The sequence below is a fragment of the Harpia harpyja genome, chromosome 2 (assembly GCF_026419915.1).
Source record: "Harpia harpyja isolate bHarHar1 chromosome 2, bHarHar1 primary haplotype, whole genome shotgun sequence".
Taxonomy (NCBI): domain Eukaryota; kingdom Metazoa; phylum Chordata; class Aves; order Accipitriformes; family Accipitridae; genus Harpia; species Harpia harpyja.
Window position 1 is genome coordinate 54,379,281 of NC_068941.1, and position 24,022 is coordinate 54,403,302.

The following is a 24,022-nucleotide window of genomic DNA, read 5'->3' on the forward strand; positions in this document are numbered from 1 at the left end:
TAGGCCTCAAAGACGCTTCTATGACCACGTGACCCGCCTAGTGGATGAGGGAAAGGCTGTCGATGTTATTTTCCTAGACTTCAGCAAGGCCTTTGACACTGTCTCTCATGGCATACTCCTTGAGAAGCTGGCATTTGTGGCCTGGATAAGTGCACTATTCACTGGGTGAAAAACTGGCTGGATGGCCGAGCCCAGAGGGTAGTGGTGAATGGGGTGAAATCCAGTTGGCAGTGGGTCACGAGTGGTGTTCCCCAGGGCTCGGTGTTGGGCCCTGTTCTGTTTAATATCTTTATTGATGATTTGGATGAGGGGATTGAGTGCACCCTCAGCAAGTTTGCAGACGACACCAAGTTGGGAGGCAGGGTCGATCTGCTTGAGGGTAGGGAGGCTCTACAAAGAGATCTGGACAGGCTGGATCGATGGGCTGAGGCCAATTGTATGAAGTTTAACACGGCCAAGTGCCGGGTCCTGCACTTCGGTCACGGCAACCCCATGCAGCGCTACAGGCTTGGGGAAGAGTGGCTGGAAAGCTGCCCGGCAGAGAAAGACCTGGGCGTGCTGGTTGACAGCCGGCTGAATATGAGCCAGCAGTGTGCCCAGGTGGCCAAGAAGGCCAATCGCATCCTGGCCTGTATCAGGAACAGTGTGGCCAACAGGAGCAGGGAGGTGGTTGTTCCCCTGTACTCGGCACTGGTGAGGCCGCACCTCGAGTACTGTGTTCAGTTTTGGGCCCCTCACTACAGGAAAGACATTGAGGTGCTGGAGCGTGTCCAGAGAAGGGCAACCAAGTTGGTGAGGGGCCTTGAGCACAAGTCTTATGAGGAGCGGCTGAGGGATCTGGAGTTGTTCAGTCTAGAAAAGAGGAGGCTGAGGGGAGACCTTATCGCTCTCTACAACTACCTGAAGGGGGGTTGTAGTGAGGTGGGTGTTGGTCTCTTCTGTCAGGTGTCTGGAGATAGGACGAGAGGAAATGGCCTCAAGTTGAGGCAAGGGAGATTTTAGGTTAGATATTAGGAAAAATTTTTTTACTGAGAGGGTTGTCAAACATTGGAATGGGCTGCCCAGGGAGGTGGTTGATTCACCATCCCTGGAGGTATTCAAAAAGCGAGTGGACAGGGTACTCCAGGGCATGGTTTAGGGGGCATGGTTAATGGTTGGACTCGATGATCTTGAAGGTCTTTTCCAACCGAAATGATTCTATGATTCTATGATTCTATGCCAGGCCTCTCACTTCTTCTTTCTTGGGTATATCTTTTACATCTCATTCCAGTGTAGCCGCTGCCTTTTTTTAACAGCATCACCGTTGCCAGCTGCTGGCAGGATTTTGCAGTGTTTGTTCTGCTGTGTTCCCTACTGCTTTCCCTGTGGCTTTTCACCCTGTTCCTGCTGCTTCACCGTTTCTCAGGTTTTTCCTGCAGAAGGAGCTATCAGCAGTTAGAAACGCAGAGTTTGACTCAGAATCACAATTAACCACTGCATCTAGTTATCAGCTCCATGAAGGCAACAAACTGCAAGGTTTTTATAAAGAGAGTAAAATTACCCAGCTGATCTCCATGTTACAAAGACAAAAGGTGAGCCTCTTAATCCTGCACGCTTACTTCCTTCCTGGGATGTCACCTGAACAAAAGAGGGCGCTGATGGCTATGTAGCTTGCCTCATTTGTTTGCAAGACAGGATATGTATCTGCTATTTTCCGTCACAAACCATTACAAATAACAGCAAGAGTAGCAAAGTTCACTTCCAGCTGTTTACTGTGCAGAAAAATGCAACAGTCAGCATTTATGATACAGTGTTTGCTGGGAGATTGCAGGAACAAAGTGCCAAAATTTACTGCCCTCTGCTGCCAAGGGTCATCAGCCCTTTCTTAACTCCTGATGTTTTGAGCTTTCTCTGTTTGTGTTTCTTATCTTAGTTGCTTTGTTTACGCTGTTTGTTGGTTTACTAAAAATGCCAGTGCAGTCAGTGCAGTAAATTTTGGTACGAAACAGACAGGAGAAACATGGCTAGGGCTATAAAAAGCTTTTGTGGTATATTCAGGGGGTGAAGTTTTGCAAATTGGGTGCAAGCCATGCTGTCTTTTCACCGAACTTCTGTTTGACCACAAGGTTTCTGAGCATTGGAGGCTTTGAGGAGCAGGTGCTCAGCAGCCCTGCAGCAGAAGGAAGGGACTCTGGATCCTCCTGAGGCAGGAAGGGTAGCAGGATATATGGTGGGTATGGCACCACTTCTACCCAAGCACTTTGCAAGTTATGACACAGGTGCTGGTGCTGCCAGTCATGTTACTGGCACCCTTTAGCCTTTGACTGAGCGTTCGACAGTGAGATCAGATTTGAGCTGAGAAGCATCAGTGTGCCTTGCACTGCTGCTCTTGATTGTGGGCCTGTATGGGCTCTGGTTTGTGTAACCCCTCGAAGTCATCAACCCAACTGAAGAAAGGTGCTGCCCATCTGAAGCTCTTGAAACCCTTCAGGCATCGTGTTGGAGAGCACTGGAGCAGTTCTGTATGGCAAAATGGTGGTGTTCCCTGAGCACCTGAAAACAGGAGAAAGATGATGTTGGGAAAACCCATGCTTCCCAAATCAGCAAAAAGGTGTTTTTTCTCTTGACAGCAGTTTGTGTCTTTTCCTTCTGAGGTGTTGCACGGTCCTGCGAAGAACTTTCTCACTCTTCACTTGAGTCAGAAGAGCCAAGCGAGGGCAGGGAAATGGCACGGTTCCCCGTGGCTGCTCTGCCGTCAGGAAGTGCTTGCAGGCAGCCTCTCCCCACGTGGGTTTTTTTTTAATATCTTTGTTTATTTTCCTGGCAGGAAGCTGTGCCTCGGCCGTGCGACAGCTCCGCCTCCCGCTCTCGTGGCCTGGGTCCCGGCACACTCGGCTCGCTGCCATGCGGCCGCTGTGGGTACAGGCAGTGCCGGTTCCCCGGTAGGGATCAAGGCTCAGAGCAGGAGGCTGGGACGTGGTGATGGAGGTTGTGCAGGGAGCCACAGGGGGACCCCAGGTGCTGCATTTGGGGGCTGGGGTCATCGCTCTGCTGTTGACGGCTGTGGCCATCTGCTGCCTGCCCTCCCTGATGGATTACTGGAGGCGATGGTGGGTGACGAAGCCGATCCCGGGTATCAGCCCCTGCTATCCTCTGCTGGGAAATGCTCTACTCTTGGAGCGGAACGGAGAAGGTAAGGGCAGCTCACACCGCAGCCCAGCTATGAGGCCCCTGCACTGTATGGGGCTTTGCTGGAGGAGCCAGCACTGGTGAGGTGCTTGGGTGATCGAGCTGCGGCTGGCTGGGGCAGGTTGTAGGGTGTGCCATCGCCTTTAGGTCGCTCTGGGGCTGCGGGCGATCTGCAGAGGGGAACTGTGTGAGAAGTGGGTAGTAGAGGGGAAAGGAGAGGAACTGCATAAATGTGGGGTTATTATTGGTCAAAGATTAGCTCGATGTTCAATCTGATAGCGGCTTCCAGATGCTGGACTGGGACCTGTTTCCAGTTGTTGGTGAGGTGGAGCATGAATGCCGTGGAATATGTTTTTGTGACAGGGAGGCGTGGTGGATACTCTTGCAGGAAGTGCTGTTTCACAATGCAGAGCACTGTGTCCCCATGGCCGTTAGCTGCAATCCAAACAAAGCTTTTAGCTTGTAAAGGAAAAATACTTCTTTAAACAATTATCTTCCCCCAAGTGAGCATGTACAAGGGACTTTAGCATGCTGAGTTGTTGGGTCAGTTTCAGAATTAACTGTGCCTTAGATTTATGCGTTAGATGCAAAAGAACTTGTGGAGTATTTGCAGTACATCCCTCAAAAGCAAACCTTTCTGTTCTCACATTGATCAATGGTACCTTCTTTTTGCCAGGTGCTTGAGAGACCGCTAATGTGCTACACGTTCCCCTTCTGTTTGGTACTCGGTTTTGCACAGGAGCATATTTCTTGAGGAGTCAGTGGTGTGAAAGTGGCTGTGGCTGTGCTGTCAGTGGACCAGCAGACTCCTCTGGGTGTGTTTGTGATGCCTGTGTATGCCAGTCTGCTCTGTGCACATGCGTTACTGGCTGTGCTGCCAGGTATGCTGCCTGAAGAGAGAGCGACTGGGTCGTGGGAGCGTGGTGAAGCCAAGGACGAGTACAGCATGGGTGCGCACAGTGCCCAGTACTGACACATGCTGAGACATGGTCCCTCTGTTCACCAGGGTACACACTCGCATCTTTCCTCTGGATCCAACCCCATATCTAAACAGAGATATGAGATATCTTTCTTTGGTGGAAGCAAGGGCAGGCAGCTTTCCCTGAAGCTGACTTTGGGGAAGAGGTAGCAGGATCATAGTCAGGATGTGTATATGAACCTGACTGAAAGACAAATCTTTTTTTCTTTTTCTTCTTCTTTTTAAATCTTCTTAAAAAAACAAAACAAAAAAGAACATTGCTTCTCTCTCCAGAAAGCAATTTGATGGAGGCTCTTATGTTCTATGGAGTCTCTAATCTCCTTTGTTAGCAAATTTAGAGAATTTAAGCATGTTGGAGTAAGAAAGAATTTGTTTGTAGACAAACAATAACAGTGTAAAGGCTCCAAAGTTTTTCTTCAGGAGTCCAGCTATCAGAAGCTAGACATTGCAAGTGTTGCTGGTTCCTGTGCAGTGCTCTGCCATTACTGTGCATGACATCACTTGTGTATGCACCACAAATGTAGTACCTGTCAATGAGGTCTCAGACAGGAAAAGGCTTGATGCTGTACTGGGAAAGTAAAGAGGCATGTTGATACAGCATTTTGGCTAGTATCAGATAGGCCAAAATGTAAGCATAGCCTTGATAAAGTTTGATTTGGCTCTAATTGTTACAAAGAGCATTGCAATGCAGAAGGCCCATGCTGCAGTGCTTTGAGACTGCTTAAATCAAGCTGCCTTATCTACAGCTAGGAGGGGGTTCTCTAGAATAAAGTGCCTTCAAGAGTGCAGCCATAAAGAAATGGTCTTGCAGTACAGCTAATAGCTAGGTGCAAAATATGCTGCTTTATTATAGTAGCAAGATAGAACTACAACAAAAACATAGTTACAGGGCATATGGTGAAAAAGAGTTCATTACAGAAGTCTTGCTTCATCAAAACCCCCTTTTTAAAAAATTCTAATATGCTGTTTTCATTCCAGGTTTTTTTAAACAACTACAAGTTTACGCTGAAGAGTTCAGGAGTTGGCCATTGCTCAAAATTTGGATAGGACCGTTGCCTGTCCTGGTTTTGTATCACCCTGACAGTGTGGAGGTGAGTGTTCTTGTCTCCTGTCTATTCTACTGTCATGCAAAGCAGTGTCCAACCTGTTAGTTTCTATTCTTTCAATGTAATTTTTGCAAAAAAGGGCTTGGTCTGATTTTACTTGAGATTGTCCTCTGACCCAGTACTAAAGAAGGGCTGAAAGCGGAAGAATATAAAAAGCCTAGTCTTGGAAAAAATAAATAAGATGGCCAGCAAACGAAACCACCAATTCAATATGTTTTATACAAAGAAGCATCTCCTTTAGCTTTGTTTTCACATGTGTGAAAACTCCTGCTCCCAAGATCAGAATGGACAAGCAGATAGCAGGGAAGATGGGACCATTGAAATAGGGACAGAACATTATGAAATGCAGTTTGCAATGCTTGTGTCTGTTTGACTGGCTTCTGCATTAGAACTTGGTTGGTGTGTCTTGATGCCATGAAATGTAGTCGTTAGTTTTGCTACTGACAATGATTGTCCTTGATCTGGGAAGATAGAGTTGTTTCTTTGTTGGAGTGTTTATTGAAGAGATGGTACTTCCTGTGAGTTTGGTTAAGGCTGGAAACCGTTGGGTTTTCTCTGAGCTCTGCCTGTGACTTTGTAACACAGATTTTTCTTTTTCAGGAAGATAAGGGGAGTGGGGGTGGTAGGTTTTGTGTATTTCATTGTTTCTCAGGATTGGGAAATTTACTGAAAGACTTGAGGGTGTGAACTCAATGTTTCCCCTGTGTACCAGCTTGTACTGAAATATTGTGCATTTTACTGAGGCTCAGGGCATTTTTGTGGAGGAACTGAGGTTGTGTGAAGTAATCTCAGCTGAAGAAATCTCTCTCCATCTAACAAGTGATGTTTTTTCCTCTGCTTTAATTTTTCTGACAGGTTATTCTGAGCAGTTCGAAACACATAGAAAAATCGTACCTGTACAAATTCCTGCAGCCGTGGTTGGGCACTGGACTTCTGACAAGGTATAGTGAAATGCAGGTGCATTGCTCTCTTTCTGAAATTGCAGGGTATGTGATAGGAAGGGGCTTGGTGGCAGGAATGCTGTGTGTATCTCTGGACAGAGATGTAGGTGATAACTGTAGAAGTCTTATTGCTTGTGATGGTCTTGGTTGCTCTTTAGCAGCTAATGCCCAATAAAAATCTTTTGGCATTATCTGTTTCTTGGCAAATTTGGCCATTGTTACTTTTTTGCCCAGAGGCTTGAAATGAATGTGAGTTTTGGGAAGTTGTATCCTATGGCAAGTGGTGTCTTTTAGTCTGCGATGCTATACACTGGATGTTTTGAATGTTGTGATATGTGTCGAGTGGTCAGACTGTGGCAGAACTGTGACTGTGTGCATTGCTTATCATCTCAGCTGGTGGTGCTGCAACCAGGAGGATGGGCCTGAGGTTGGTGATGCTTTGGGGTAGGATAGGAGAGTATCTGTACCCTGTCCTTCATTTCCCTCGTGAAGTGGAGGCTTGGAAGAAGTGAGCCTGGGTAAAAGCGCAAGTCAGGAGTGGAGAGAGGGGGGACCAGTGATGTAAGGGCTTGGTGTCCTGTGGTCTTGGGAGGGTCAAGGGAGGTTTAGTCTGGATGATGCAGATGTTCAAGAGTAGAGCAAGGTGAATGTAGAGTGGCTCTGGTGCCTTTGTGCCTCTTCTGTGTTTGTGCGAGAAGGTCAAGGTCCCCCTGTTAGCAATGGAGCTTTGTTGCCTGTTTGGAGCCCTCAGAGGTGAACTCCTCGTGCTTTGTGATGGGACCATGGTGTCGTAAAAGCCAGCTGTGATCATGGGGTGTGGGAGGCACAAGTTTATGGGAGAGGATGAGGAATGCCTTTTATCCTGAGTTTTGTTCATGGCCCTAAGAAGGCAGTTATCAGTAGCAAAGTGCAGAGAGTTGAGGTCCATGGTCCATAGCAGGCTAACAGGAGAAGTGGTGTGATGGTTTACCCTGTAAGCAGAGCTGCCATTTGTGTGCCTGTGGGGCATGTGATTCAGAAAAAGCGAACAAGAACTACCAGGAAGCTGGTGTCACCAGCTGTGGCTCCATGCTCTTTCACTGACACGTGGGAGGTGGTTGCCTCTCTCCAAGGAAGTACTTTGCAGCCAGACCTTGAGGCACTAATTTGTGTAATGTCTCTGGACCCTAGTTATCTGCAATCCTCATTTCCTCGTCAGCGGTTGAAGGCAAGCATGGGTGGTGATTCAAGCATGGGTGGTGATTCACAGAGACAGTGTGATGACTTGAGGTCTTGGTGCTAAACAGCTGGTTTGTTTTACAAATGGCTTCCGCTCGATCCCTCTGAGCCTGTGCACTGAGCAAGCATGAGGCCATATTGCCTGAGGGCTTGTTGGCATCTCCTTTTGTTGAGAGCAGCTATAGAAATGGTGGCTTGTGCTTTGACGGGAGCTGGAGCAAGAAATATTTCCATTTTGCTCCTTCTGGGTGGGGAGTGCTATGGACAGCTTGAAGAGTCATCTACAGCGTGTCCATCTGTGCAGGTGTTCCAGGCTGCAGCTTTTAATGTGTACTTCCTGTGATGCTGAGGGTTTTATTTTTGACTTGGAGTTTTTAACCCTTCCTTCTCCCTGTTAATTTTGCAGCACTGGGGACAAGTGGCGGTCACGGAGGAAGATGATAACTCCCACGTTCCACTTTGCGATCTTAACTGACTTTCTAGAGGTTATGAATGAACAAGGAGGTATTTTGTTGGAGAAACTTGAGAAGCATGTTGACAAGGAACCATTTGATGTCTTTCTATACATCACTCTGTGTGCCCTTGACATCATCTGTGGTAAGTCCTCTTCAGTTATTGTGGTGCAGCTGCAAATGATGCAGAGGCTCATGAGTACAGCTGTGCCATGTTGTGTGAGGAGACAGTTGAAGAGGAATGTCCCTGCATATTGTGTGAATGCATTTCCATCCTCCCAAGGTCATCCTTCCTCCTAGGGTGTCTTGTGTGCATCTGAGCAGGTGAGTTTGTGGGATGGGCAGGGCAGAGGTAGCAGTCTGAAGCGAGCTTGTGTTGACGGGCAGGGCTCCTGGGCATGAAAATGTAGTCAGCTCATCACCTGAAACGGGATGTGTGTATTTACCTGTTGAAAGGATGGTGTGGTGACAGTCAGAGACTGGGAGCAGTAGCAACCTATTGTGTACTGGGACTCTGCATTTTACTTTGCATTTGTGAACCATTGATGATTTCCTCCTCCTAGAAACGGCAATGGGCAAGAATGTGGGTGCTCAGGAGAATAAGGATTCTGAGTATGTTCGTGCTGTCTACAGGTATATGGAAATTTTCCTTGGCTACTTTGTAGTTGGGCTGGAGTTGATGCTGCTGGTGTCAGGAGTTCATCTGCTGTGAGCCAGGAGGGAGGGCCAGGGGATCACAGGTGGAGGTAGAAAGCCAAGAAGGCAGGAAAACCTGCAGATTTTGATGCATTTTCTGGTATGAGTATATGCAATGGGAGGCTGAGGCTTTGAAGAGGGGTCAGCTGCCATTCAGTTAATCCATTGGTACAGGAGGTTAGAAAAAAATGGAGCTGCAACATTTCATATCGGCGTGACTGGCAGAATTGGGAGGGTGGTGTTTTAGACAGCATGTTAAAGCTGAGGCACTTCTGCTCTGCAGTTCACGGCAGTATTTACACCATTCAAACTCTACGTGACTGTCCAGTGGATTAGGCAAAGCATGGTTTATATTCCTGCCACACTGGTGGGTCAGCCCAGATGAGATGTAGCTGCTTGTGGCTTCTCACCCCTAGCCTTGATGGGGCTTGTTGAGATATGTGTTGCAAAAAAGGGGTGGAATTAGAGGGTTTGATTGTCATCGGTTCCTTGGCCTTTCCCAAATGGTACTGCAAGTGGGCTGGCCCAAGGTCAGTCTAAATGTAATAATTTCTCCTCAAAGTCTCTTTCTGCACCCAAATGCATGTGCAAGAGCTGAATAGTAATGACAATCAGCCCTTCCAGATGTACTCCAGTTGTGTTTGAGCATACTTGAGGTCTCATAATCTTTATTTCAAATACTTTTCATGTGCAGTCTGGCATATATGGTACCTGGATAGTCAAGTAATAATGTAATGCTTTTAGATGACTTTTTGAGGTCATAGAGCAGATGTTTTGGAGTCCTCAACATGTAGTCTTTTCAGGTTGTACATATCTTTTCAGCATGATCAGTGCTTTACTGATGTGGAGTGGGACTGGACTGGATGACTTAATATGTCATTTTCAAGAGTATTCCCACTAAATGAGAGTATGTTCTCCTTCTCAGAGTTCAGTGCTTAAAGATATAAATCATGGTGATGCTGGATGCTGGGAAAAGTTACAGAAATTTTGAGATGGTTTAAAATCAGGAAACAAATATGAACATCCTTCCTTTCAGATGAATGGGTTTAAACCTACACAATATGTTAAGCTCCATTTCACTGGGGGAGGTAGAACTTTTTTTGGTTCTTGAAAATCTGCTGTAAATGTATTTTTTGTCAGGAAATGTTACATGATGTAATTGTTGTGCCCCTAGGATGAGTGATCTAATCCAACAGAGACAGAAGAGCCCTTGGCTTTGGCCTGATCTTGTATATATGCTGTTCAAGGAAGGAAGAGAGCATGAGAGGAACCTCAAAATCCTTCACAATTTTACAGATACAGTATAGATTCTTTATTATTATTATTTTTTTTTTTTTTTTTTTTTAACGGTACATTCTAGTTGTTGGAGCAAAGTCTTGCACTCAGTAGAGAGCTTCCAAATGGGGGTGAGGTTCAACTCCCTTCATATGCATCTATTAAGAGGAGAACTCACTCTCTGTTAGGATGCCGAGGAGTTCCCTGAAAAGAGCACAACAGCTGACTTCTCTGTCAGGAACTTTGTCATACTTAAGCAAGGGAATATACTACTCCAAGGGAGTAACAGGACTTACAGGTCCTTGACAACTGAAATGAACAAGAGTTCACTGAACTCTTGTTCTGCCCCAGATGCTCCACATCTGAATCACCTGCAACAGCTCACTGCCAAGTTTGTAGCAGTGAGCATAGGGGTCTCTGCTTGGTAATGTTTCTTGGTCCAGCCCTCAGAAATGGAAGCCTGTATTCATTTTCCCCTATTTGGAGCAGAACTGCTGAGATGAGCAAACACATGCAGGTCCCCACCTCAGCAATAAGACACTTTGACGCAGAAACCGTTAAGCATATGTCACTGACGGCATAAAACACAGTGTTCTCTCACCGTGTTAGACTATGCAGGTAACACCCCTTTCTCTCACCAAATAGCCTCTATGCTGTTCTTGCCAATGGTTGCCCTCCCAAATCTCCTGTTAGAATGTTCCCAGGGAGGCTGCTTTCCCTGAAATAGGTGTATGTGCCCCACAATGTCGTTGTATCAATGCCACAACAAAGGAAATAATCTCTGAACTTTCACTACATATAATGAGCCACATTGACTCTGCATTGTTTTTAAGTAGTTCATATTTTGCTTCCTTTTATTGGGAATTGCAGCAGTGAGTGATGAGAGAGGCTCTTAAAGGGACCTGAGGTAACACTTGCTCTCTTCCCATGCTGGGCTGCTGCATTGGATATAAGAAGACAAATCTTAGAAGGTGACAAAGGAACAGTAAATAATAATATCACCTAGTGTAGGTGCTGACAGAATGCACTGAGACAAAAGGTGGTTCAATATCTGCTTTTGTATGTGTATGTTCAGTGAGGGAAACTGTGTGTGTGTGTATAACTACTTGTTTTTTTCCCATTCAGTGCTTCCTCTGAACAGAATTACATATCCTACACCCTTTATTTTAATTATTTTATTGTTGAGAGCAATACCAGTTTATTGAAGGGTTCTGTTTTGCTGTTGTGACAACGGTGGTGACAGCAGGAAATCTCTGTCTGTCGCTGGGGCTGTTCTTTGACCTACAAAAGGGAAGTTCAACCATTGCTTTCATACTGAAGAAAATTTGGGAAGCTTTAGTGTAGTGTTTCCAGCTGTGCTATGTGTGGTCCTGATGCAGGGTGTGGGGTGCCCTGGCTTCTCTTCAATCTCCTGGGTTCTGCAGAGACTGGAGATGTGATCCTTTCCTTAGTTATTGTATAGGGTAGAGAATATCTTCTTGGTGATCAGTCTGTTCAAATTGTAGTGATGGTTTTGATTTGCTATCACTATTGTTGGCATTCATGATTGGCTTGTTCCAGATATTCTGGATGTGTTTACACTTCTTGATGATCAACAAGTTGTTTACATAGTTTGGCTATCTATTTTCTTGATCACACAAAGGCTATTCAGGGTTCATTCTATTGCTTGGGACAAGAGGGGTTGGTCATATTTCACCTACTAACACAAAAAAGTCAGTTAAAGTTCATAAGCTAATGCTGAGAGCTATGCTAACTAGCTCATGTAGACTGCTACAGATGGATGTTGTTGTTTTAATAAGTTGGGACAAATCTGTGTGATGTAGACTGTGCGTGTGTGCTGCATGCATCATGTCTAATATAATGGTTCTAATCTCAGGTCATTGCAGAAAAAGCTGCAGAACTTGAAAACACCAAGCAAACAAAATGTGATACTGATGGTAACTATGAAGAAAGTGGCTCCCAAAAGAGAAAAGCTTTCCTGGACATGCTGCTGAGTGCAACAGATGATGAAGGGAACAAATTGAGCTACAGGGACATTCGTGAGGAAGTGGATACTTTCATGTTTGAGGTACCCAAGGAACCTCGGGTTGTTGGTGGGTGTGGGTTTGTGGTTTTTGTTGTTGTTGTTGTTTTTTTGTTTTGTTTTGGGTTTTTTTTGCTTTGTTTTTTCCCCCAGAACCCAAGATTCACCATTTACAGGTGGTGACTCCTCCTTTTCTTAGTTCAGGAGGTTGCTTTTAGTATGAAGTTATTTTAGTCCTGGAAGCCCAAGAGGAAATCTCTATAGGATAGAAACTACTGAAGGATAGAAACATTTGAGCCAGAATTGTGTGCCCTGGCAAAACGTTGGGCAATACACATGTGGTAGGCCCTGCCTATGTGAGCAGGCTCTGCTCATGAAAGCAGGTGCGTAATAAGAGCTTAATGGCTAATGTGGGCCATGGGCTCTCAGCTCCTGTTGCAAACCTCATTAATGCTAAAGAGAGCTCTAAACGATTTCAGTGTTTTGCTTTGCATTTTGTCAGCTCTCCTCACATTTTGTCCCTTGCCACATTGGCTCTAACCTCCTGGTTCTGTCAACAACTGTGCATTGGTACTTTCATCTTGTGCCTGGTTCCCTGTCCAATGAAGGATCTCAACAAGACTTTCACAAGTTTTCCACACACATCCATTAGGTGGACCTAAATTCTATCTCAGAAGAGCTTAATTCAGAGTCATATTACTGCTGTTGTAACCTAAAGAAACCCTCTTCCCATTTTACCATTCCTGTACTACTCCATAGCTGGATTTTGAAGAGGTACAGTATCCTGAACTTCACAAGTGCTCCTTTTTAGTACCAAAATCCTTTGTTGGTCAACTTTTCCCTTTTCTGTTCCCTGCCCCCACCCCCCCTTTTTTTGTGTGTTCCCCTTCTCTTTGTTTCCTTTCCTTTCCAAGTTTTTATGTGGTGCTGAGAACTGTAGTAGCTGATCCCCCTTCTCATAGGAAGCCAAGAAGTATTTCCTCCTATGGCCACTGTACTGTGTCTCATTAGACCCTTTTCTGGATAGTTTTGTACCTTTTTTGGATAGTTTTGTAAAGGTTACTGTCGTGGTTTAACCCCAGCCAGCAACTAAACACCACGCAGCCGCTCACTCACTCCCCCCCACCCAGTGGGATGGGGGAGAAAATCGGGAAAAGAAGCAAAACCCGTGGGTTGAGATAAGAACGGTTTAATAGAACAGAAAAGAAGAAACTAATAATGATAATGATAACACTAATAAAATGACAACAGCAATAATGAAAGGATTGGAATGTACAAATGATGCGCAGTGCAATTGCTCACCACCCGCCGACCGACACCCAGCCAGTCCCCGAGCGGCGAATCCCTGCCCCCCACTTCCCCGTTCCTATACTGGATGGGACGTCACATGGTATGGAATACCCCGTTGGCCAGTTTGGGTCAGGTGCCCTGGCTGTGTCCTGTGCCAACTTCTTGTGCCCCTCCAGCTTTCTCACTGGCTGGGCATGAGAAGCTGAAAAATCCTTGACATTAGACTAAACACTACTGAGCAACAACTGAAAACATCAGTGTTATCAACATTCTTCGCTCTGAACTCAAAACATAGCACTGTACCAGCTACTAGGAAGACAGTTAACTCTATCCCAGCTGAAACCAGGACAGTTACAGATTGTGTCCACTGTATTTCTCCCGTGGTAGTCGTTGCCTCCCCAGACGTTACATTGTTGACTGGGCAGTAACCAAAAACATGAATATACATCTGCTTCATTGTGTAGATACTGGTAGTTGATGCACCTTCTGGGAGGCAGAAGAGAGAGCTGTTTGCTTGGGTTATTTCAACACTTTTCCATTTTGGGCAGTTTTCAGGCACCTGACAGAATCATGGGTCATCTTACATCCTGATAATCAGCATGTTGGATAGATGTCTTCACTCTTGATTTTTGTTTTTCTCGTGGTCATGGGACTAATAAGTCTCACTTTCTATACTACCTGCACACCCAAGTATTTACAAAGCCTACTTGTGCACAGGAATGGTGTTGAAGTGAGTGTCTTTGTAAATCTGGACCTCTAGGGCCATGATACAACAGCAGCTGCTATGAACTGGGCCCTGTACTTACTTGGACATAATCCTGAAGCCCAGAAGAAGGTTCACAGAGAGCTGGATGAGGTGTTTGGTACGTTTCTGTTCCTGATGCATTGGGGTTGTGGTGGTGTTTCCATTTTTGAGTGGGGATGTGATACATTATAAGCCTAAATGTAGAAGGGGAGGTAGGAACATGCCTTGTGGCCCTTCTGGAGCTTTCAATAGCTAGAGGTGATTGGGATGGGTGCTGGAAGGCCTGTAGGAGAGTACAGCCAACTTTATGTCTTTGGGGCAAGTCATGCATGTTCAATGTATGTGTAGCACCTTCTCCTATGTGGTCTTGGTGCATGATGAGCGTTTCTGGAGGGAGCTGGAATGAGTTTGTTTCACCAAAAATGGGGAGTTTTGGTCTTGCTCATCCCCATTTGCTTTGGAACAGGCAACACTGAGCATCCTGTTACAATGGACGATTTGAAGAAGCTTCGATACCTTGAGTGTGTTGTGAAAGAAGCCCTTCGGCTCTTCCCTTCAGTTCCGCTGTTTGCCCGTGCCTTGAGAGAGGATTGCTGTATTAGTAAGTAGTGTCCTGTGTTTGCCACTTCCTATCCTGCTAGCATCTCCTCAGCGGAGGTGTTGCCCAAGTAAAGGGCAGCGTTGTTTTATTTTTTATTTTGCTGTTGTGTACAGAAAGTCACTTATTTGCTGTTGCTTTGACCCTTCTTCTCCCTTTCCCTTTTCTCTTTAGAAGGATATCGGGTACCAAAAGGCACAAATGTTCTTGTCATAACTTATGCCCTGCATAGAGACCCCGAGAGCTTCCCTGACCCGGAGGAGTTCAGGCCTGAGCGATTCTTCCCTGAAAATTGTAAGGGAAGGCACCCGTATGCTTACGTGCCCTTCTCAGCTGGTCCCAGGAACTGCATTGGTAGGTAGCTGAAGAGTAAGCCCTTGTAATGTGACAGTGCTGCTTCTGGTGTGGTAATTGTGGCAGCAGTGAGTGTATGAGAAATTTAAGTCTTTATGTGCCTGCTGGTCATGTCTCCCCTCTCCATCCCCCCTGAATTCTGGGCACCATCTCCCCTGCAAGCCTGGTGCTTGAGCTGCCACATTTTGCTTCTTCCCAAGGGCTCCTTTCTTCCCAGAGGCCAATGTCTATCATGCTGGTGTTTCCCCCTCACTGCCTGTGCAGCCTGGCAGCATGTTAATGGGCTCCTGTGTTAGGACAGGATTGCTTCCAAATTTCTGATCCTCAGTGTCAGCAAGACAGAGCGAGAGAAGGCAAATGTCCTGCACTTGTTTTGCTCTGGAAAAATCTATCTCAGCTGGGTATCCCAAACATGCTGTCTGCAACTGATGTATTCTTCCCCTCTTTCTGACACCGTTGCTGCTCTGGTGTTTTCACTACCATCCCAGAACTTGTTAGCTCTTCAAGTGCCACCGAGACACTTAGAATTTATCAGTTCTCAAAGTAGAGGCATCATTGTTTATATTGTACAACACAAGAGAAGACTGTTCCCTGCACTGATCTTAAGTGCAGATGGGGAACATTCAGCAATTTTCATGCCATTTACAAGAATGGGAAATACTACAACTTCTGGGGTTTTGGTTTTGTTTGTTTTATTTTGGGGGGGCAGGGTTGGCTCTTTTGTTTGTTTGTTTTTAATTTCTCTCATTGGGAATAGGTGCCCTTCCCATAAAAACAGCAGACTATGTCTTCCCATGTTCCAAAGAGGAATCTAATTTAATATTACATGTCTAGCTAATTCCTGGGTGTATAGGAACATGTGCAGGAGAGTTGGTTCATTAATATTATTGCAGAAATACACCACTGTGTACATGTGTACAGACATCCATCTGTGCATATTATACAGAGGGGAGCACAGAAAAAGTTTTGAGCACTGGGTTTTGTGTCCTGTTCCCATTTTCAGTTTAGTTTGAGTGAACTGCCTGGATTGTGACACTTGGTTTGGTTTCCCTCATATTTCTCTGTTCTCCCCTTTCCTCCTCCGCCCTTCTCTGAAATGTAAATTGAACTTTGCCCTCTGTGCTAGCAAATGATCAGTGTGTGTGATGCTTAGTGTTCTTTAAAGGAAGGTCTGTCTGTCATTCTGTTGCAGTTGTATCTCCTTTGCTCCTCTCTGCCTATATGGAACAGTGGGATTTGTCTCTCCTTGCAGTCCCCATGCTGCATCTTCTCCTGCTCTGATCTGTCATCCATTCCCCCCTGCCTAGACCATCCAAGAGACATGACAAGGCTGTGTTTTGTATTAGTTCCATGTGAAGTGTTTCCTCTTTGCTGTTTGAGTTCTGCATACTATGGGAAGGAGGACGTGCTGTGGGTTGTGCCAGGAAGGCCAGAGTTATGATGCAGAGAAAAGTGCTAGTTTCAGTAGTATCCATATGACCTCGATTTTGGCCTAAAGCCAGTTCTGTTCTCAAGGCAGATGCAGAGTCTTTGCTGTCCTGTGTTCCTAGGGGTATCGCTGTGAGCATGCAAATGCAGCAACTGTTGATGCAACCTGACAATAACATCTTTTTTTTTGCTGCCCTGTAATTCATAGGTCAGCGCTTTGCACAAATGGAGGAGAAAGCTCTTCTAGCCCTCATCCTGCGGCGCTTTTGGGTGGACTCATGTCAAAAGCCAGAAGAGCTTGGTACAACTGGAGAACTGATTCTTCGTCCAAATAATGGCATCTGGATTAAGCTGAAGAGAAGGCCAAATGCTGGATCAGAATGAAAGGGAATTCAAGATTTTATTTTTCCAAAAACTTCCAAGCTATTTAAGCTGAGACATGTTTTTAAATCAGATATTTTGATGGCCGCCTGGCAATTTGTTGAAACTACAGTCATTACCGATTGTTTCATTAAAGAAGATGTTGTAATAGCACTAAATTGCTGTAGTTTCCTAGTACATGTGAACTTCATGTTCATCTTTGAAGTCCAAGTCCTTAAACATCAAACCTTAGTGCCTTATCTACTCGGATGAAACTATTCTATAGCAACAGAGCAAAAAACTTTAAATTATGGTAGTAACAACAGTAATGCCTGTGGTAGAGTGATCTGGTTATATACCATAGCATTTGCGAGGTAACTTGATAGTCTCAGATCTTCGGATAGTTTTCAGGTTTCTTTGGTTCTGAAAGGTACAAGTAATCAGTTCTTCCACTTGGCACTTTTTTTTTCTGTTTTGGTGATGACTGCCTCTATGAAGACAAAGGAAAAATCTCTGATAATTGCACTCCTCCTTTGTAAGCATTTACAGTAGTTCTTAAGTAGTGAGTGCTCTGAATTATTTTTTAGCAAAGTGTGCCATAAGTATTAATCTGTATAATCATACCATGAACTAGATAGTGTGCAAATTACACACAGGATTTCATAATGACAGAAACACTGTATTATTAGAATTTCTGAGAATAAACTTCTACTATGCCTCAATATGGAATGAAATTATATCTGTAAAAATTGCATACCTGGGTGCAGGTAAATTACTGATGGATAATTATTTCTTATCATCAGTTCCCCTGGGGTGTTTGATTGACCAGATTTTACTGTGTTAGTCAAAGCTGAAACAATGAGCCAGTCTGCTCTTGCCTTCTGGAGTCCTGAAGGCAACATAGGGAATTTCTTGCTAATTGATGTTAAAGAGGAATTACAATGATGGAATGAAGTGCCTGTGAAAGTTTCTGGCTGTACCTTCAGGACAGGTCAAAATCTGCAACAAGCCACACAGCTGGAGAACAGACTTTCCGTGACTTTTGTAAGCACTGAAGAAAAAGCTGGTGCTAGACCAGGCTGAGGTCCTCTAGCTGGTCTGCCCTTTACTTCTGCCCTATGCTTTGGGACTTCTTTTGGCTGGTGTGTGTTAACCCAGCATGACCCCTGGCACTGTACAAAGAAGGATGCATACCGATAACCATACCTCTGTCTTTATCTGCCGATGCAGCAGTTGCTCTTGCCCCTGTGACTGGCGGTGGGGTTTTTAGGTGTGCTATCGCCTTTAGATTGCTCCGGGGCTGTGGGTCACCTGCAGAGGGGAACTGGATGAGAAGCTGGAGGTCAGAGCTGATACGGCTAATATGGACTGGTCCACCCCTAGTGATTAATGTGTTACAGAGTAAGAAAGGAGTAATCTGTCCTTACTGGTTTTGTTGACCTTTAGAGATGCTTTTCTTTTGTCTGTTTCCTTGTGCCCTTTTAACAACACTTAGTGGTTTAATTCCTGGGATATTGCTGTGCTTTGCAGAACATCAGAATAGAGAGAAAAGAATTCCTATGTTTCCAAGTAAATTAGAGGTTTCCTTGAACCTGCCAAATTCTCTATATTCTGATAAACCTACGTTTTACCATTGTCTGAGGATCTTATAAAAAGAAAGGATTTAACTGCTTAGTTTACATAAATGAAATCACAGACCTTGACAAATAGTTTATTTTAATTGCTGCCTTTCTTTTGCCATTAAGAAAACAAAAGTCATGTAACAATGATAGTATGGTTACTTTCTTCAGCCTTCATTTTCAAAGACAGGTTTCATTGCTAGATAATAACAAGAATTTAAGTTTACAGGGCTGATTGTAAAAATTGTTTTCTTTATAATGAGATAACTTTCGAGACTACCTTCTCAACATTATGCACATAAAACAAATGACACATGTTTTCTAAAGAGACTTTAAGTGAAGGAATTATTTAACGCTTTTGGGTACTTGGTAATGTGAGCTTTGCAGGTATACAAGATTTGCATCCAGAATATGTTTTCTCACTCGCTATGTAGTTGAAACCTGGAGAAGTACTTCATGTGTTTTGTCAAACTATGTCCTTAAATTGAGGACTTTCAAGACAAATGACAATTAACATTAATTCCTTTTCTTCTGTGGGATCTGTTTTGTGGAAACAGTTTTTAAAATTGACCAAACTGTAACAATTTTCTTGATAAGGAGATAATTTTTGTGACATCTATCTACAAGGACCAAATAATTTTGCACTTTGTTTTTGTACCATACTCTTCTCACATAATGGGATCTCAAGTAAAGTGTAATTTCTTTATAATCTCTGATGGGAACAAGAAAAATAAGTTAGATAAAAACTGGATAAAACTGTAATGAGAAACTCATTATTAAAAGTGCATGGGCTCAAATGCTGGCACAGGGTTACCGCAGTGGAAAATCCCTATTTAATGATGCACATAGTAACTTTGCCAAGATGAACACTGATGTAATCCTGTAATCTTTGTGTTCAGAGCTGTTCTGAAAAGGCGGTGACCTCTCATTTTTGCTGTGAAAACTGGTTCTGAAGCAATTTGAGGCTGCTAAGGAAATAAATATTGGGGAAACCAATACTGAAAGAACAGGGACTTTCTGCCTGCAGGGTAGATGTTAGATGCATTGTGTAGGGTGTGTGCTTTTATTAACCTGAGTCATGTGGTGTGTAGTTGTTGGTTGTGGTCAGCAACAACTCTTTGGGTTTGGTTGGGTTTTTTTTCCTTTTTTTTAACCCTGTAGGACTTAGGAATGCAGTGCAGCCTTGCCAGGTTTCCAGATAAAGAAACGGGACAACGAAATTTCGTGGAATTGTCCTGTTTTCAGCTGGAATAAAGTTAATTTTCTTCTTAGTAGCTGGTATAGTGCTGTGTTCTGGATTTAGGATGAGAATAATGTTGATAACACACTGATGTTTTAGTTGTTGCTAAGCAGTGTTCATACTAAGTCAAGGACTTTCCAGCTTTTCATGCTGCCCTGCCAGTGGAGGCTGGGAGTGCACAAGAAACTGGGAGGGCACACAGCCAGGACAGCTGACCTGAATGAGCCAAAGGGGTATTCCATACCGTATGATGTCATGCCCAGTATATAAACTGGGGGCAGTTGGCAGGGGGGCACCATGGATCGGGGATTGGCTGTTGGGTCAGTGAGTGGTGAGCAATTGTATTGTGCATCACTTGTTTTGTATATTCTATTATTATTCCTCCCCCCCCGCCGCCTCCTTTTCTGTCCTATTAAACTGTCTTTATCTCAGGCCATGAGTTTTACTTTTTTTTTCCTTGATTCTCTCCCCCATCCCACTGGGTGTGTGTGGGGGTGAGCGAGGGGCTGTGTGGTGCTTAATTGCTGGCTGGGGTTAAACCATGACAGTAATAAAAACTGTGTGGGCATGGTAGCTGTTTGTGATTTTGTCCTGATGGCTAGGTATCTGCTGATGGTATGAAGGTAGCAGCTGAACTCTAAACCCAAATATTACTCCTGAGTAATGGTTCGTATAGGGTAATCTCAATGATGCTAATCATGGGGTGGTGCTGGCTCTGTTTCTGAAATACAACTGCCTTGCTGTAAGAAGTTGATAGCCTTGTCTCATATAAAGATCCCTTTTGAATGGTGACAGGAAGGACAGAACTTTTTACTGGGATGACAGAAATAGAGTGTGTGAGTGTTTCTGGATCATGGCTTACAGCTGTTATGAAGAAAACGGACAACGAACCCTCTGTGTGACCTCTTGGGTGGTGCTGCTTGAAAGTGCCTCCAGGGCTGCCTCAGAGGCACTAGAGGTTTCCAGCCACCCTGACACAAACTGCTTTTTGGGCTCTGAAAGCTGCATGTTTGGGACACATGCAGGAGGTGGGTTAGTGGTGCTTACTAGACATCCGCCTGCCTTACTGAATTTAATTGTCATGCTGCAAAAGACAAACACTCATGTATAGGTGTTAGTACACTGCTGCATACAGATCATCTTGCCATGCATGATCTAACATGTCATCTCACTGATACTCCTCTTCCAGCAGGTAAAAGACTCAAAGAGCCTTTGGAGAATCCTACCCCACTTTCCTTCCTAAAAGCAGTACCGGTGCCATCCCCTGGCAAACCTCCCAGTATAGTACTATCTCAGTTCATAGTCAGGTCATATTTAGAAGATGATCTTCGTAGTCTGCATGGATTAAAAACTAAATTAACTCATTTCCTAAAAAAAAAAAAAAAAATAAAAAAAATCTGAGATTCTGAAAATGGGAGTTCTCTGCTAAGTATAACTCCATCTTTTGCTCAACAAATGTGCTTTTCTGATCCGTGCCTCAAGTGTAGCTTACAGAGATGGAAAGTGTTCATTGAAAATGCAAATTATTTTGAGTGAAAGGAGGCAGTCAGTTAACAAAAACCTGTATGCCCAAACCTCCAGACCTGACTCCAGGCTCGTGGTTCAGGGACACATATAACTTGCTCAGGAGTTACTGCCTGACAATTTACAGGGCCTGGTCAAGGCACTGGAACCCTTCAGTATGTTGAAATGTTCTGTGTTCTCTAATGTCTAACAATAACCAGCATCAGGTGTTTTAGCTGCAAGAAGCAAGGCCTTGGGCAGTTATGTGATTCTCCATTTATAAGAAAAAATCAAATCTATTTATAAGAAAAAAATCAAAGAAGCCCTCTTACAAAACAAACCCAGTAGTGATTTGTTGTTTAATACTTGCAACTGTCTTCTATTTTTTTGGTCTGCATTTATTTCTTATTTAACACCTGATGTGCCGTTATTTCTGGGCTGTATTTCTAGGAAGACTATTGCCGACATGTAATTACAGGATATGGAACTGCTATACAGCTTTTATTTCAAAACAATATGCAATCCAGCACTTTCCACAAATCAGTGAATAAGTTATTCTAGCCATCTTTTTGCAGCCATTTTGGGGGGAATCAAGTCAAGCACGAGAAGACTTTGGCCTAGTGAGGAAGCGGTTTCTTTACTCAGATAATGTCATCTGGACTCAGGTGAAAAGGCTCCAGATTGTTCATTGTAAGAAGGAAAGGTCAAGATTTAATTTTTAGAACTTGTTTTAGCAGCATTGAATCTCTAGTTCTTCTCCTACTTTAAATCATGTAATCTCTTTGGATTTCAGTGAAGCTCAGTAAACTGATACCTCTCAGCATATTTTATAATTTGTCCTATAATAAATATGTCCTATTATATAATAAACAATAATTCATTCAGGAACATAGAGTTTGTAACACATTCTTTTCTCTGTACAGAAGTACAACTCTGTTGATTTGAGCAACAGTGCAGTGGTGTAAACAGGGGACCTCTTGTCATGTGAGTAGCAGGCCCCCTGAAAGAAAATGCATTTCTTTTCCAAAGTGACCGTGCTTATTATGATTCCCTTTGAATAGCATTGCTGCCTTATTTCTCAGCTTCACCATCAAATGCAATTGATGCCTATAAAGATGTAGTTAAAATGATTTATGCTTTTGGAAGGAGTGTGGTATCTAAATTTGAGAACTGCTGCCTTAAGAAAGTATTTTTTTCTTTTTTTTCCACTTGTTTGCTTATGAAGAAAACAGCCACCACCAAAAGATTCCTTTTCCTGAGACAAGTTTTTAAAATAGACATAATGGATTATAGAAATGAAATCTTACAGAAGCTTCTGATGAATGGGTATGACTTCATATTGTATGATGAAACACATGATCTTGTTGAAATTTATGATGAATCTGCCCCGTTTTTTCTGCCAATTTGAACTGTATACCTTATTTTTCCAAAAGTGTGGGGTTGGAGTTTTTTTGGTTTGGTTTTGTTTTGTTTTTTTAATGAGACAGTAATGAACTGGAATAACACTGCCCGATATCTGAGGTGGAAAGTCCAGATGAGAAGTGAAAAGTGAACAAATTAAAAGTCCTTGGAGAGAAGTTCTAATCCTTTTGTGCCACTGTTCAGATACATGGTAGGTTTTGTGATTACTTTCAGGATTATGAAAATTCTGTAATTTGAAGTAAAGGTGATAATTTTTCCAGAGCTGTGAAAGATTATCATCATTTTATAGATGAGAAAAGAGAGACTAAGTGACATACCTATGGTTACACAGGAAGGCTTCAGTGGTGTTGGCTGGAGGTGGTGTGGTATACTTTCCCAGAGCTGTACTCCCATGATACCTCTACATCCCGTGGCTGATGGAAAATCTCCTCTTCCGAGCTGAAGGTCAGAGCTGTACAGGCAACTCAGTCTCAAAACACTTCATGTTACAGGAATAAACTATCAAATGTGTTTTGCAGCAAAGCCTTCTAGCACTCTCCCTTGTCACTGTTACACACTTAGAAAAGAGCACATAAAAAATGAAAGCTGCTGTACTGAAAACATTTGAGTCCTCTCCTACAAACATATCAAGGCAAAGCAAATTGATACACAGGAGAGTATGAATACTTTCTTTGAGACAGTTCTTCCTCTGTAAGGAGGAATTGGAGACCTTGCTGGCCCATAAGTCATGGAGAAGTCATTCCAATCATCAGGATGCTCAAAAAGGTCACAGTTGGATGAAATGTTTCGATCTAGATGTTTTTTGAGTAGAGCATATGTATCTGTCTTTCCAGCATATTCAGTGTAAAAGAAAAGAGGAAAAAGTGGGGAGGAGGGAAGAGTTGCCCCTTTGGCAATTTCACTATGAAACGAAACACCTTTTTTTTTAAGATTTGAAAGATTTTTTGGGGCTTGAAATTTATTTTGCTTTGGTTACACATGTTAAAAAGAATTGTAGAAATCAAACCAAGTGATTCAGATCAGCTGTAAATTAAGTTTGACTTCTTGTTGTTACATTTACATTTCATACATCTGCAAACAGGCTTGGTCTTTTTTCTGGCTTCCGGCAAACTGAAGACACTCTTAGTTGCATCTAACAACAAAATAGGAGTGTAGAAAGTGCCACAGTAAAACTGCTTGGAAGATGTAGACAGGATAATTCCTGCAGAGTATTGAAAAGGAAGAATAAGAACTTGAACTGATGTTAAAGAAAACAGAGCACAGAATACATAGTTGAAGAATATAGCTGTCTCTATTTGCCAAGGGAATGCCTCAAGAAAATGGTGTAAAAGTAAGAAAACACAGGTGACAATTCTGTCCTCAGTTACAGCAGTTTCTCAATGGTGTCACTTACTTGGGTCTGAGTCACTAGCCTTACTGATTTCATGTGGATTTCCCCACCGCCCCAGCTCAGGACTTACTCTTGGGATGAATCTCATTCCCTCTTTATGTAGGTTCTTGTGCTAGCAGCAGAGACTCTGGCTGTTCTCAACCAGGGATTCACCTTTTATTTTAAAGTGTCATCAAGAGACAGATGCTCAGCTGGTATAAAACCTGGACATCAAT

General features: G+C 43.7%; 1 protein-coding gene and 1 long non-coding RNA gene across 3 annotated transcripts; one reads left to right on the forward strand and one right to left on the reverse strand.

The window, feature by feature from the left end:
* The first annotated feature begins 1,225 nt into the window (after positions 1-1,225).
* Positions 1,226-17,355, forward strand: LOC128138668 (cytochrome P450 4V2). Its single transcript, XM_052779902.1, has 11 exons — positions 1,226-3,172; positions 5,126-5,238; positions 6,109-6,194; positions 7,819-8,009; positions 8,428-8,497; positions 9,735-9,861; positions 11,712-11,903; positions 13,909-14,011; positions 14,360-14,494; positions 14,666-14,845; positions 16,482-17,355. The coding sequence occupies exons 1-11, from the start codon at positions 2,962-2,964 to the stop codon at positions 16,655-16,657; spliced, it is 1,584 nt and encodes a 527-aa protein (XP_052635862.1). The 5' UTR covers positions 1,226-2,961; the 3' UTR covers positions 16,658-17,355.
* On the reverse strand, positions 16,649-24,021 carry LOC128138669 (uncharacterized). 2 transcript variants are annotated; one of them, XR_008234110.1, is made up of 4 exons: positions 23,811-24,021; positions 22,735-23,618; positions 17,840-17,957; positions 16,649-17,123 (listed from the first exon to the last, which is right to left on the reverse strand). It is a non-coding gene; the product is annotated as an uncharacterized LOC128138669 (long non-coding RNA). The 2 variants fall into 2 exon arrangements; XR_008234109.1 differs by having other exon boundaries at positions 22,735-24,021.
* Between the last annotated feature and the right edge of the window lies 1 nt (position 24,022).

Excerpts from the sequence above, each read along its gene's own strand:
- LOC128138668 (XM_052779902.1), top strand. The coding sequence starts at position 2,962 with ATGGAGGTTGTGCAGGGAGCCACAGGGGGACCCCAGGTGCTGCATTTG. Across the intron at positions 5,239-6,108 it reads ATCACCCTGACAGTGTGGAG|GTTATTCTGAGCAGTTCGAA; the intron begins GTGAGTGTTCTT and ends TTTTTCTGACAG. Across the intron at positions 11,904-13,908 it reads TGGATACTTTCATGTTTGAG|GGCCATGATACAACAGCAGC; the intron begins GTACCCAAGGAA and ends CTGGACCTCTAG.